Raw genomic sequence first — 12054 nt, forward strand, 5'->3', positions numbered from 1 at the left:
GGCCTCTACCACTTCACCGTGCACACCTCCGTGTACGGCCGTGGTCAGTGCGGGATCTGCAAGAACGGAAAGAAGGTGGTGTCTCTGGATCACACCTCTCTGCCGGACAAGTGCAGCCAGGTGGCCAGTGTCAGCTGCGTGTTCAGGCTGGAAAAGGAGGACCAGGTCTTAGTGAATCTGTGGGGACCCGGCAGGAACGACATCTTTGCCACGCAGGACAATGACACCGTGTTTGTCGGGGTTCGGTTGGGTTAGTGGCCGGAGAACTGGTGACCACATTTGCCAATAAAAACAGTTGCAATCTTCACGCCTGGTTTCATCTTGGTTTGAAGCATGTGTCACATGTCTCTGTTACAGCAACAGAACAATCCTCATGTATTTTGTTCATTTTGTTATTTCTTAAATGCCCCAGGAAATATCTCCACCTCATCTCTTCACGCAGTATATAATGCACTGATTCAGCTTATGAATAATAGCACAAATAAAAACACAACTTTTGTTTCATTCAGCAGACAGGAAGACTGCATTATTGTTCACATGTGACGCCACTAACACACACGATTCGGCCGGGACTGAGACGTGCAGCTGGTCCTCCAGCCTCTCGAGGGCGCTCTCTCTCCACTCAAACCGTTATCCCTGGCGCATGCGCCCGCGCACTGTTTTCAAACGCCGAGCTCAGTCAGACGCGGCTTCCGAGAACAGCTCACCAGAGCATCGCGTCTAATCGATTTTAGTTTGTGTTTCTACTTGAGAATGGACTTAGAAGGAGGGAATTATGAGCCTGGGTTCGTTGGCATCCGGTTTTGTCAAGAATGGTACGTTTAAAACAGCTAAGTGGAGGCTAGCCACTTAGCTGCGGATGCTAGTCGATAGGTTTCCTTTTCGGAGGAGACTGACACGGATAACTGTGACGCTGTGGCTTTGTGTCTCCAGCAACAACATGCTGTACCCCAAGGAAGACAAGGAGAACCGGATCTTGCTGTATGCCGTGAGTGTTGCTTTGCCACACGCTCGTGTGTAGTTAGCGCGATGTGAACGTGTGCAGCGTGTTTGACTTGCTGTTTACTTCAGCGCACCCCGTCTAATAAGTGGCGTGTCATTCGCAGTGCAGGAACTGTGACTACCAGCAGGAGGCAGACAACAGCTGCATCTACGTCAACAAGATCACCCACGAGGTTGAGTGAGTGTTGGCAAGACGTTGACGATTCACTGTGTAGAGGATTTCTGTCTCATCATGCGTCTTAATCCTCTTCAGTGAGTTGACACAAATCATCGCTGATGTGTCGCAGGACCCGACATTACCCCGAACAGAAGACCATCCCTGTCCAAAGTAAGTGCCTCTGCTCTGCTCTGCTCCTCCTCTGTTGGCTTTAAACAGGGCTGGATCTCAGCTCTCACCTTTTCCTGAGCAAACACATCCAGGGCACATTCAAGCAACTCGACTGATTCATCACTGTCATTTCATTTCTGTTCAATAACCATATACATGTAAACAAACCAAAACCTTGTCAAATGACATGAAAGCATGTGATCAGCGCCAAGATATTTTTCATGGAAAAGTCCAACCAGCAGCAGAACCAGAGGCAAGTCATGTTCATCAAATTTACGCACCAGGTTGTTTCCATCAATGGATTGTTTCTTCCCTGATGGCACGGGCATATTCCAAGATGACAATGCCAGGATTCATCGGGCTCAAATTGTGAAAGACTGGTTCAGGGAGCATGAGACATCATTTTCACACATGGGTCGGCCACCACAGAGTCCAGACCTGAACCCCATTGAGAATCTTTGTGACGTGCTGTAGAAGGCTTTGTTCAGCGGTCAGACTCGATCATGATCAGTGCAAGATTTTGGTGAAAAATTCATGCACCACTAGATGGAACTCAATGTTGTGACATTGCAGAAGCATATCGAAATAATGCCACAGCGAATGCGTGCTGTAAACAAAGCTATGGGTGTTCCAACGAAATATTAGAGTGTATGACCCTTTTTTTGGTGGCGACCGTTTCTTTTTTGGCCAAGCTGTGTGTGTGTGTGTGTGTGTGTGTGTGTGTGTGTGTGTGTGTGTGTGTGTGTGTGTGTGTGTGTGTGTGTGTGTGTGTGTGTGTGTGTGTGTGTGTGTGTGTGTGTGTGTGTGTGTGTGTGTGTGTGTGTGTGTGTGTGTGTGTGTGTGTGTGTGTGTGTGTGTGTGTGTGTATATATATATATATATATATATATATATTGCTTGAATGTAACGTATATATTTTTTCATTCAGAAGATAGAAGTAAAGTGTAAATGAAAGTGTTGCCATAAAATGTTCAAATTAATTAAAAAAAGCTGCTTCAACAGGTGCTTTCATGAACGGTGTTTACTGTAGGGGGCGCCATCACTTTCTTTAGCATTTTCAAGAACTTCTCTATAGTTGGTAACTGTCACAGATTTGCAGCTGTCAAGTCGGTTCAGTGACACACTGCTGCCACCATACGTGGCTCATGGATTAAAACTGAGCATCTCAGGGACCAAAGGTGTAAAACAAATAAACTTCTATCAGCCCTCTAGGAGGCGCTCATGGCCCAACCATGGGCTCCAGCCATGTAGTTAAGAATCACACGCTTAAAAGATGTTTCAAAAGTGGCTGTTATTCTTAAGCATTGGGTGGAATCTATTGGCGGCCAAGTTTTGACGCGATGCTTTAGGCAGACCAAACTTTGTTCAGAATGAACCGACTTGTCCTTAATGCTGACTTGGTGGTGTTGCGCTCTGCTTTTGTGTTGAAGCTGACATGACGTGTCATCCTAGGTGCGGTCACAAGGAGGCAGTGTTCTTCCAGTCACACAGTATGAAGGCCGAGGTAAACCTCTGGTCCAGTCGTGTGCTTTGCAGTTGGTCCGCTGTGTGGCCTGTATTTTCATGAGTTTTTCTGCTGACAGGACGCCATGAGACTCTACTACGTCTGCACAGCGCCACACTGTGGCCACAGATGGACAGAATAGAGTGCCAGTCCAGCTCCATTGAACTGACTTCTTCATCAGGAGAGATTCTGTGGTTTTTACAGAGGAAGCCCATTCTTGTGGAGATGTGATAACTGTCAAGTCGTCTTCATTTTCATGTTTGTGGATGAACTGTTTTGTGTCTCTGTCAGTTTTGTTTCATGGCTTTTATTGCAGCTTTCAATTGTACTATAACAGGTTTGTCTTTAAATCAGTGAACAAGAAAAACAAGTCTGTCTTCTTTGAACCAATCTCTGTTTTGCTCATTTCATTTGTCTTGGTCATTTTGTCAAACCCTTTTCCTTAAAGTGTCCAATAAATTCTTCCTTCTTTCACAATTCACTTCAGTATTGAGCTGCAGCGTTAAACACATGTGGTGTTGGAACCTGACAAACAACTTCAGGCCTTTTCTTGACTGTTTTCTCCAAAATTCTGGGCATTTTGCAACAACAACAACACAGGTGAACATTTCTCTGCTTCCAGTGTCAATGCATCCCAATTAGTATTCTGTGTTCAGATACTGTAATTTATACTTGGATTCCATTCAATTATTTTTTTAATTCATAGATATTAAAGGTGCTCATGGCCTGCGGTTCAACAACGTCTGGTATATTCTGTGGACTGTGTGGCAGCGAGTCTTCTCAGCCCACTCCAGGTACATGGATTTCTGACCTTGTTATTCTCCAGCACAGGGGTGAATCAGTTGTTGATTTTGGTCTTGTAGTAATATATACTGTGTGTGTGTGTGTGTGTGTGTGTGTGTGTGTGCGCGCACCTTGTATACCAATAGACATACGTTACCATATACCACGTCGGTAGTTCAAAAGTAGCTCTTCCTGCTGATCAGAAGTTGGATGAAGAAGACTTAATTGGGTAAATCTGGTTTTCATTTTGGACTTGTTCTTATTGCGATTTTCTATAAGATTTATATTTATCATCATCATAATAATTAGGGATGCCGATCATGATGGGGTGATTTCAGCGAGATCTGTGAATGCTGATCACTACCTGTCACTGCCGATCACAACAACTGATGGGATTGTCAATATTTACATAGCACAGTCTCTAGAGATTTCTCACATCAAATGAAATGTTTTTCAGTTGTCCTTCTGACACAATAGTTTCTGCAAGGTTTTTCTATTTTTGCCTGCTTGAAGAGGTATATAAAACGTGTCAGAATTATAATGATTTAAAGTCCATGTTTTCACATCATGCACACAGAAGGTCTCATCATTTTGATTACAAATTCATTGTCAATCCATGTGATCGGTATCGGTGATCGGCAGCAATACTCCTGATCAGACCTTCCCTAATAATAATAATCTATAATAATATCTATTTTTCATCTTCCCCTGGGACCATGATGTTTGCCAATGACAGCGATCAACGCTGGGATGACAGGACGTGAAAACAGTTGATGTGATGGGCAGTGCCTATGATGTTACTGTGTGACTGCAGGCCCGCGGGGCGAAGAGGAGGGTGCAGACAGGGTGGAGATGAGAGTCAGTTGCAGCGACCTGTAGAGTGAAAGGAAGCTCTGCAGCGGGGAGCGAGTCAAGACGACGATTAGAAAGAAGAGAGATTAGAAAATCACAGTCTCGCAAATTAAAAACAATAATAATTTTCTTCATCAACTCTCTGACCTGCTACATGAGAGGAGAATCCTTTTTTTTTTTTTGCAGTTGATGGGTCCTTGCTCCTTTCATCTATACCAGGTTTCAAATAACTACAAAGTTAAAGCTCAGGCCTTGAGTGTGGTGAAAAATATTCCCTGCGAGTCCTGACTGGAGCAGCAGGTAACCAGAGGGAGGCTGTATCAGATTAGGACGGCCTGGTCGCGACACACGTTCTGTGTGTCGGTGGTGGTGTCGTCTTTGATCACCATGACACGCCTCCTCAGACAGCAGGGGTTTGAACTGGGTGCCATCAACAGATCAACGCTTCCTTCCTCAGCGGGGAGTGGAGCCAAGTGCTGGTGTCAGCAGAGGTGAGCGGAGCAAGGTGGATGAGAGCGAAGCAGCCGGAGGGCAAGACCCGTGAGAGGCTTCAGTTTCATGACTCACGGAAGTGTTTTCATTCAACCTGAAAGTTCATCGATCAGTCACCCAGATTGAGCGTGAGCTCTCTTTAATCTCAACTCTCAGACATATCATTTTGAACCATTAAGCTGCTCTATCAGACACATTTATTGGCTCCTGCTCTTAGGTCTGATCTTTCAAAATCTACAATCCATTTTTTATTTCTGCAATTTAAAATCCTCAGACTCAAAAATGAGTGAAAATGTTTCACAATATTCTACAGTAGCACTATTCTGAAAAGCGAATTTCTTGAATGTTAAATCTGAAAGGTGTCACGGACTTCCTGTTGAGTTCGATTTTACATCCTGTGTGCGCGCACGTGCCATGGCATTCGTTCGTCACTAAAGCTGGATCTGCAGTAATATCGCTTCAGTATTATTACGTAGTAATAATCTGTCATATACGTTATTATGCAGTCGTAAGGGAGTCCACTGTTGCGCGCTGTTTTTCTTTTTCTTTCCAAACCTCACCAATGTGTAGTGACGGCCTTTCATTGTTTTGACTGTGAAATTATATTTGCTACGTGTACAATTGATCGGACCTGGCATCAGATGAAGGACAAATGTCAGGCTGCACCTTTAAGACTATAAGTTGTGAGCAGAGACACCTTTTCCTGCTCAGTCTGATCCACAAAGAGCGTGCGCACTTGCGCGTCTGCTCAGTGCGCGTCGGCTGCGCGGCTGTTGGTGCGAGCGCGCTTTCACACGTGCGATCCACTTGAACCACTCTGTCAGTTCACTTTGACATGGAGGGTTTGAAGGCTGCTGATGGCGCCACACACAAGTCTCCATTCAGCATCAACAGCCTGCTGTGGAGGAGAGAGGGGCTGCGTGACCCGGGGACTCGCGCCTCCAGTCGGGACTGTCTGTCCAAGCAGCGCGTAAGGGAGCGCAAAGCCCCTGGTTCCGCTGAGGAATCGGACCTGAGCGAAGTGACCAACAAGCAGGAGTCTTCGGTCAAAGCCGACAAACCGCCTTTCAGTTACAACGCTCTCATCATGATGGCGATCCGCCAGAGTCCGCAGCGGCGGCTGACCCTCAGCGGCATCTACCAGTTCATCATGGACCACTTCCCCTTCTACCGGCAGAACCGGGCCGGCTGGCAGAACTCCATCCGACACAACCTGAGCCTGAACAAGTGTTTCGTCAAAGTCCCGCGCCACTACGACGACCCGGGCAAGGGCAACTACTGGATGCTGGACCCGTGCAGCGAGGACGTCTTCATCGGGGGCGCGTCTGGGAAGCTGAGGCGCAGGACGGTGCCGGGATCCAGAAGCAAGCTCGGTTTGAAGAGAAGCGGCTGTCGACTCGTGCCTTCCAGCGGGGCGGTGGGTCTGACTCTGGCCGCCGCCGGCTCCTTCTACTGGCCGCTGCCTCCTCTCTTGCCGGCGCCGGTGCGCACGCACCTGGGCGGCTACCTGAGCCCGCACCCCCGGCTCTCCCACCACCACGCAGCGGCCGTCGTCACGCAAAGGTCCAGGGTGAGTGCGGCTGACTCGGAGCGATTGGTGCACCAGGAGATGTCTTACATCGGGCTCAGCTGCGCGCAGAGCCGGGGTCAGCAGCTGGGCGCCGCCTGGTCCGCACCCATGCCGCCGCGCCCCCTGCACATGTCGGAGCCCTGCGCCCTGAACGTGGTGTCGGGACAGGCCAGCTACTTCTACTCGCACCAGATCCCGCGGCCCAGTCAGGAGGAGTGCGCCTCGACCAGGGTGGCGCCAGGAATGTTTGGCTCCAGGAGGGGGTGTTGCGGCCAATGTCAAAGTTACATCCCGCAAGTCAGCGCCACATCTGCTTGCTGGAACTTTGAGAAATAGACAGACAAAAAAAAAGATCCGTTTAAAATGTGTCGCTATTGCGTGTTTAGTGGGGGGGAAGTAGCAACAATTCAGAATGTCATATACACATGCTTTCTAACGCCTGTTATACCAACTTTAAATGAATGGCAGGCGACGACACAAAATGCAATTGTGTACAACATAGACACTTTCGTTCCATTTCAAAAGCATTTAAAGGTCCTCCAGCTCGTTGGTAAATATGAATTATTCCCTCGGCGACATTTGGACAGAGAATTTGACAAAGTATTGTTCATTTGAAAACAATCATAAATAATGCGCGTACTGTGTCGTTATAATTTATATAAATAGTCACTTTAATACTTGTCAAGATACATCAATTGTATTCTTCTTCTTCTTTTTACCTTCAATAGCAATATGTTATTTAGAATTATTTAAAACTCACGCCAGTCGCGCATTAATAACGGTGACTGAAATATGTCAAGAAAGCTTCACTCTCACTTTAATCCAAAAACAAATTTGTAATAAGTATTCAATTCTTCGAGTTTCTTTTCACTCGTTGATTTTTCCATTGAAAGTTATCCAATGCCATTAAAAAAAAAAGAGCAAGTAACATTAGTGCAGTGAAATTTGTTTTTTCCATATGAAATATATATATGTAACAATGCTAAATTTGTTAACTTCATAATTTATAACTTGCTTAACTGCTATGATCCTTGTGTAAAACCAGTGGTCTGACTTTAAAGACTGTTAATAATCTTAAAACTGTAAACCAAAGAGGCCTCGTGTTTGTTTTTGGGTTTTTTTTTTTTTTTTTTTTTTAAGAAAAAGCCATGTACATGTTAAACAATTCAGTATTTTAACTTTGATAACCATGGAAGTGAAATGTGAAAATCATGTTGTGGCCATTGTGTCAAATTACTAAAAATATTGCACCAACATCAGCGGGCCTGTTGAGAAGGCCACGTTTATATAAATATGGTGATTTCATTGAACCATTGTTGACTGGATGTTAATTTCTGAAACGTGTGGACTGTCTCTGTAATGCATGACATTATTTGCAATAAAGGATTTAAAATGGCTTTAGAATATTTGTATCTGCTGACACTGGTTTTAATTCAATTTAATAATTTCAATCTTCGATTTTCTAAGTATACTAGCTCAGTTTTGTATTCACTTAAATGAAAAACAGTGGGGTTACATTGCAACGTACATGTTAAACACAGGTGAGACAAGAATCTCAGCGGAGCAGTATTGTGTTTTGTCCAACAGTCCTGACACAGTTCCTCCTCTGGCCGTGTTGTTGTGTTTAGATATCTTCCACAAGATGCTGATGTGACTGTGCAAACTTTCCGTCACCTCTTCAAAGATGTCTGAATGTCCTTAATGTGTCTTTATCCTGTAGAACAAAGGCTGCTTGTGTGTGTTCAATGACTGTCTCAGTGTAGAGCCAGACTTGGCGGGGTCAGGTATCAACACTGGCACAGCTCTTCAGTATTGTGTTGACACCAACACTTGTTCCCCGGTGCCTGAGCCAAGAGAGGAGCGTTTATGGTGAAGGTATACGACCAACAGGTGAGTGTCTGAGGGTGTTGAAGAGATACCAACCAGTCAGTCCACACCTGAATATGGAACTGCCTTACACGTTATTATTCAGACCAAAGCACCATCTTTTCCACAGTTTGACCAGAAACAGTTACCACAGTTACAGTTGTCGAACAGGTGTCATCTGAACCAAGTTATGTTCAACCAGGTTTGAGTATATATATATATATATTCTTCCTTTTAATCAACAAAACCTTCATATTCACCCGACGGCGACATGAAACGCTCCCAACATGCTCGATAACCACGAGATTTGGACTTGTCCTTGCGCTTGAATTGACCCGGAAGTTGTCCGATGTGCCCGAACCGCCGATTTGATCACCCGGAAGTGCTTTTGTCCACGCGAGGTAGCTTTGTCGTTTGGTTGTCGGAGGCGGTCCAGCGCTTTTCCTCTAAAACCTCATCTAACATAAGGCGCCAACAAACATGTAAGTTGACCTGACGTGACGGCGCGAGTGACCGACCGCTTGTTCACTGTGTGTTTCCTTTCCTGTTGCTAATCGGCTGGTAACTGGTAGCCTTCATGCTAAGGTGTTAGCAGGCTAGGCCGGTTAGCATCGGCTAACTGCACTTTATAACTTCTCCGCCTGAGTCAAACGGGCGATTTCCTATTGCTCCCCGTGGTCCATGTTTGCTCTACAACGTGGGAAAAGTTCGTCAAATATGGGTTTATGTTGTGAAGCTAGCCAAGAAGAAGTGCCTTTGTGTGGCTGTTTCTGTATTTCATGTTTCTGGATTACTGTAAAATCTGACTGAGCGTATAACCAATCGTATTATGAATCACTGTACTCGTCGCGATCTATCGTTTAACTTCATTTTGACTGGTTTTGACCCGGTGTTTAGTTACCGTCTTCCTCTGTGCCTTTGTGTGATCATGTACGATGCATTTACACTTCCGTTTCTAAACCACGTTTTCACCCTATCTCATGCAAACCGCAATATTGTGACGTGTTTGACTCTAAATATTGCAGTGTCTTCAATAATAGATGAGTTATAGTTTTATTGAAAGTGAGTGTCGTGTGTCCATCACTATGTAAATGTTAACATTTAGTCAATTGAGATGTATCCTTCAGTTTTTTGTGACAGTTTGTTTATTATACAATCTTCAGCATTTGTGGTCTGGTTTTGCATTATATTTATTTGATGTGCCTCACACTGACCTGTGTATTGTTTGGCTGCATGTCAGGAGTCTGTTAACAAAGCCCAAGTCAGAGATGACTCCTGAGGAGTTGCAGAAGCGAGAGGAGGAGGAGTTCAACACAGGCCCTCTGTCTGTACTGACCCAGTCAGTGAAGAACAACACTCAGGTTCTCATCAACTGCCGCAACAACAAGAAGCTACTTGGTAGAGTCAAGGCTTTTGACAGGTAACAACTGATGGATCCTTTTCTCATACTGTTATTTATTTTATTGAAGATTTTGTTTCATTGGGTCGAGTCATGCGCCTGAGTCACGTGTGTCTTGAAACTGATGGCCTGCAGTGTGTTTCACCATTATTGCTGTGGCCTGGAGCTGGCTAAGATTAAGATGAGATTTAAAACCATTTAAACCACGTCTTTCAATGTAATGTGAGTTAGTTTGGATCTGGACACACAGGGACGGCTGTTAGGTGTACTCACCCTCCCTTCCCTCTCACACGTGGTCCACAGGAACAGATTTCAGAGTCTGAACTACTGTGATATTTGCGTGTTGGAAAATGTTTCAGAACATAATTGATGGTTTTAAAGTGAAAACAACAAGTGTCCGTGTTGATTTTTATCGACTCATTGTTGCATCTCTAGAAAATACAGCATAATTTTAGTCACATACGATTAGGGCCGGACCATGAAACATTCACAGTGAATTATCGTGGAAACTCTGGTCGATCTCGATTATCGTTGGATCGGACGCACCTCCCTATCGTCACCAGAGAAAATATCATCCGACACATTGAAACAAGCAGCAAACAACACACATCATGAAGGTGCACATGATGAGATTAGATCCTCTGGTGGTTTTCAGTGTGTTTTTAGCTGAATATCTAGAATTAGAATCAGCTTTATATCCATGGTCAGTGGGGATCCCACCTCCTAGGAAATTGCTTTGGAATAAGGTGGAGTCATGAACATAATAGTAATAATCATCATAATAATAAAATAAACATAAAATAAATAACCACAAACAACAAAGGTTGATCACAAATTCATCAGTCCGACAGCCGAGGGGAAGAAGCTGTTCCTGTGATGGGAGGTTCTGGTCTGGATGCTCGAGGGAAGAGGGACAAACAGTCCATGACCAGGGTGACAAGTGTCAAAGGCTCTGATCCCACCTGTGGTCTCTGGGTCCTGGAGACATCCTGAAGGTCCTGAAGAGGTGGCAGTCAAGAAAAGGGACATTATAATAAATAACCAGGACACGTTGTGTGGCAGCAGTTTGGTCTACAGATTGTTTTCATCTTCTAAATTTGTTGTTTGAAAAGGATTTTAAAAACAGAAATATCAAGAATGATCAACATCAAATAGAAAGGGGGGGGAAAAAGCTGTGGATACGAGTAGTAGCAAACGTGACACAGCATCGCACTTGGTTGAATAACACATGCACAATGGATGGACTCAATGTAAGCATCAAAACATGTCGGTCATAATCCCTGTCTCCGCCTCCCTGTTCCAATCCCAGACACTGCAACATGGTGCTGGAGAACGTGAAGGAGATGTGGACCGAGGTTCCCAAGAGTGGCAAAGGAAAGAAGAAGTCCAAGCCCGTCAACAAGGACCGCTACATTTCGAAAATGTTCCTGAGAGGAGACTCTGTCATTGTGGTGCTGAGGAATCCTCTCATCACTGGAAAATGAACTCTGGTGTCACCTTTGTTTTCCTTTCACCTCCAGGCTGTTGGAGGAAAGTTTCTTTTGTCTTTTGTTTCGGGTCGCACTGCTCCAGTAGTCCTTGTGTTTCTCCAATGAAACTTGATTTGTTCCACGACCCTGACCGTGTCTTTTTGGTTTTTAATAATAAACTCGACAAAGAAATGCCTCTGTGTCTTAAGCACATGTTTTGCTTCAAAGGCTGGCCTCACCTGCGCTGGACGTTACATTAGGAGGCCGTAACATTACGAGTCTTTTCCTTTGGTCACAGTTCAGTTTTTCACTCCTGACCTGCGGTGAAATGAAAAGTGAGGGTGAAACTTTTACTTTGGCTTGTGCTCCCCTCTCCTTCCCTCCCTCTGCTGTCACTCTCCCCTGACAGCATCTTGGGTGTCCAGCTTGATTTCAGTCGGCAGCGCTCAATACGTGACAAACTGCCGTTTAAAGGGCCGCTGCATTATTGATGAGAGCAGATGTGCTGACTGTCACTTCACACCCCGCGCGCTCCATTTCAGGCCGCTGCCCCTCCTGACCACTTTGTTCATTGTGCTAATAGCTCCACGGCAAGTGTCGCCTTTCTCCTCCGACAGTTGGGCTTTAACACCGACATCCCACTGTGGAGGCCCGGCCTGCGTCCCTGAAAACACTGTGCTGATCACTCACTGTTCATTTTCATTTAGTTTTGACCGACGATTTTCCTGGTGAAGGTTAAGTCATGGCTTTGCCATCTCAAAAGTGAGGCCACCTCATCACATTGGTCCC

At 45.2% G+C, this 12054-nt stretch overlaps 3 protein-coding genes across 5 annotated transcripts; all 3 read left to right on the top strand.

The window, feature by feature from the left end:
- The first annotated feature begins 660 nt into the window (after positions 1-660).
- On the top strand, positions 661-6173 carry polr2i (RNA polymerase II subunit I). Of its 2 annotated transcripts, XR_008415715.1 has the most exons (8): positions 661-815; positions 934-988; positions 1107-1180; positions 1256-1330; positions 2783-2834; positions 2914-3434; positions 3541-3628; positions 6139-6173. XR_008415715.1 is itself a non-coding variant. In XM_053873612.1 (6 exons), the coding sequence occupies exons 1-6, from the start codon at positions 754-756 to the stop codon at positions 2974-2976; spliced, it is 381 nt and encodes a 126-aa protein (XP_053729587.1). In that variant the 5' UTR covers positions 661-753; the 3' UTR covers positions 2977-3552. The 2 variants fall into 2 exon arrangements, 1 of the variants encoding a protein (XP_053729587.1); XM_053873612.1 differs by lacking the exon at positions 6139-6173 and having other exon boundaries at positions 2914-3552.
- On the top strand, positions 5797-7638 carry foxg1c (forkhead box G1c). Its single transcript, XM_053873611.1, has one exon. It carries the CDS (start codon positions 5797-5799, stop codon positions 6865-6867), a length of 1071 nt encoding a protein of 356 aa, XP_053729586.1. The 3' UTR covers positions 6868-7638.
- A 657-nt stretch (positions 7639-8295) lies between these two features.
- snrpd2 (small nuclear ribonucleoprotein D2 polypeptide) lies at positions 8296-11455 on the top strand. Of its 2 annotated transcripts, none has more exons than XM_053873614.1 (3): positions 8296-8421; positions 9638-9817; positions 11106-11455. In XM_053873614.1, exons 2-3 carry the CDS (start codon positions 9666-9668, stop codon positions 11278-11280), a joined length of 327 nt encoding a protein of 108 aa, XP_053729589.1. In that variant the 5' UTR covers positions 8296-8421; positions 9638-9665; the 3' UTR covers positions 11281-11455. The 2 variants fall into 2 exon arrangements, with proteins under 2 accessions (XP_053729589.1, XP_053729588.1); XM_053873613.1 differs by lacking the exon at positions 8296-8421 and adding an exon at positions 8734-8879.
- Positions 11456-12054: the final 599 nt, after the last annotated feature.

Source organism: Synchiropus splendidus, chromosome 8 (assembly GCF_027744825.2).
Source record: "Synchiropus splendidus isolate RoL2022-P1 chromosome 8, RoL_Sspl_1.0, whole genome shotgun sequence".
Classification (NCBI taxonomy): Eukaryota; Metazoa; Chordata; class Actinopteri; order Syngnathiformes; family Callionymidae; genus Synchiropus; species Synchiropus splendidus.

Bases quoted from the DNA above. Each gene is read 5' to 3' on its own strand.
- polr2i (XM_053873612.1), top strand. From the start codon at position 754: ATGGACTTAGAAGGAGGGAATTATGAGCCTGGGTTCGTTGGCATCCGG. The intron at 989-1,106 runs GTGAGTGTTGCT...TGTCATTCGCAG, and splicing joins ACCGGATCTTGCTGTATGCC to TGCAGGAACTGTGACTACCA. The intron at 1,181-1,255 runs GTGAGTGTTGGC...AATCCTCTTCAG, and splicing joins AAGATCACCCACGAGGTTGA to TGAGTTGACACAAATCATCG.
- foxg1c (XM_053873611.1), top strand. From the start codon at position 5,797: ATGGAGGGTTTGAAGGCTGCTGATGGCGCCACACACAAGTCTCCATTC.
- snrpd2 (XM_053873613.1), top strand. The intron at 9,818-11,105 runs GTAACAACTGAT...TTCCAATCCCAG, and splicing joins AGAGTCAAGGCTTTTGACAG to ACACTGCAACATGGTGCTGG.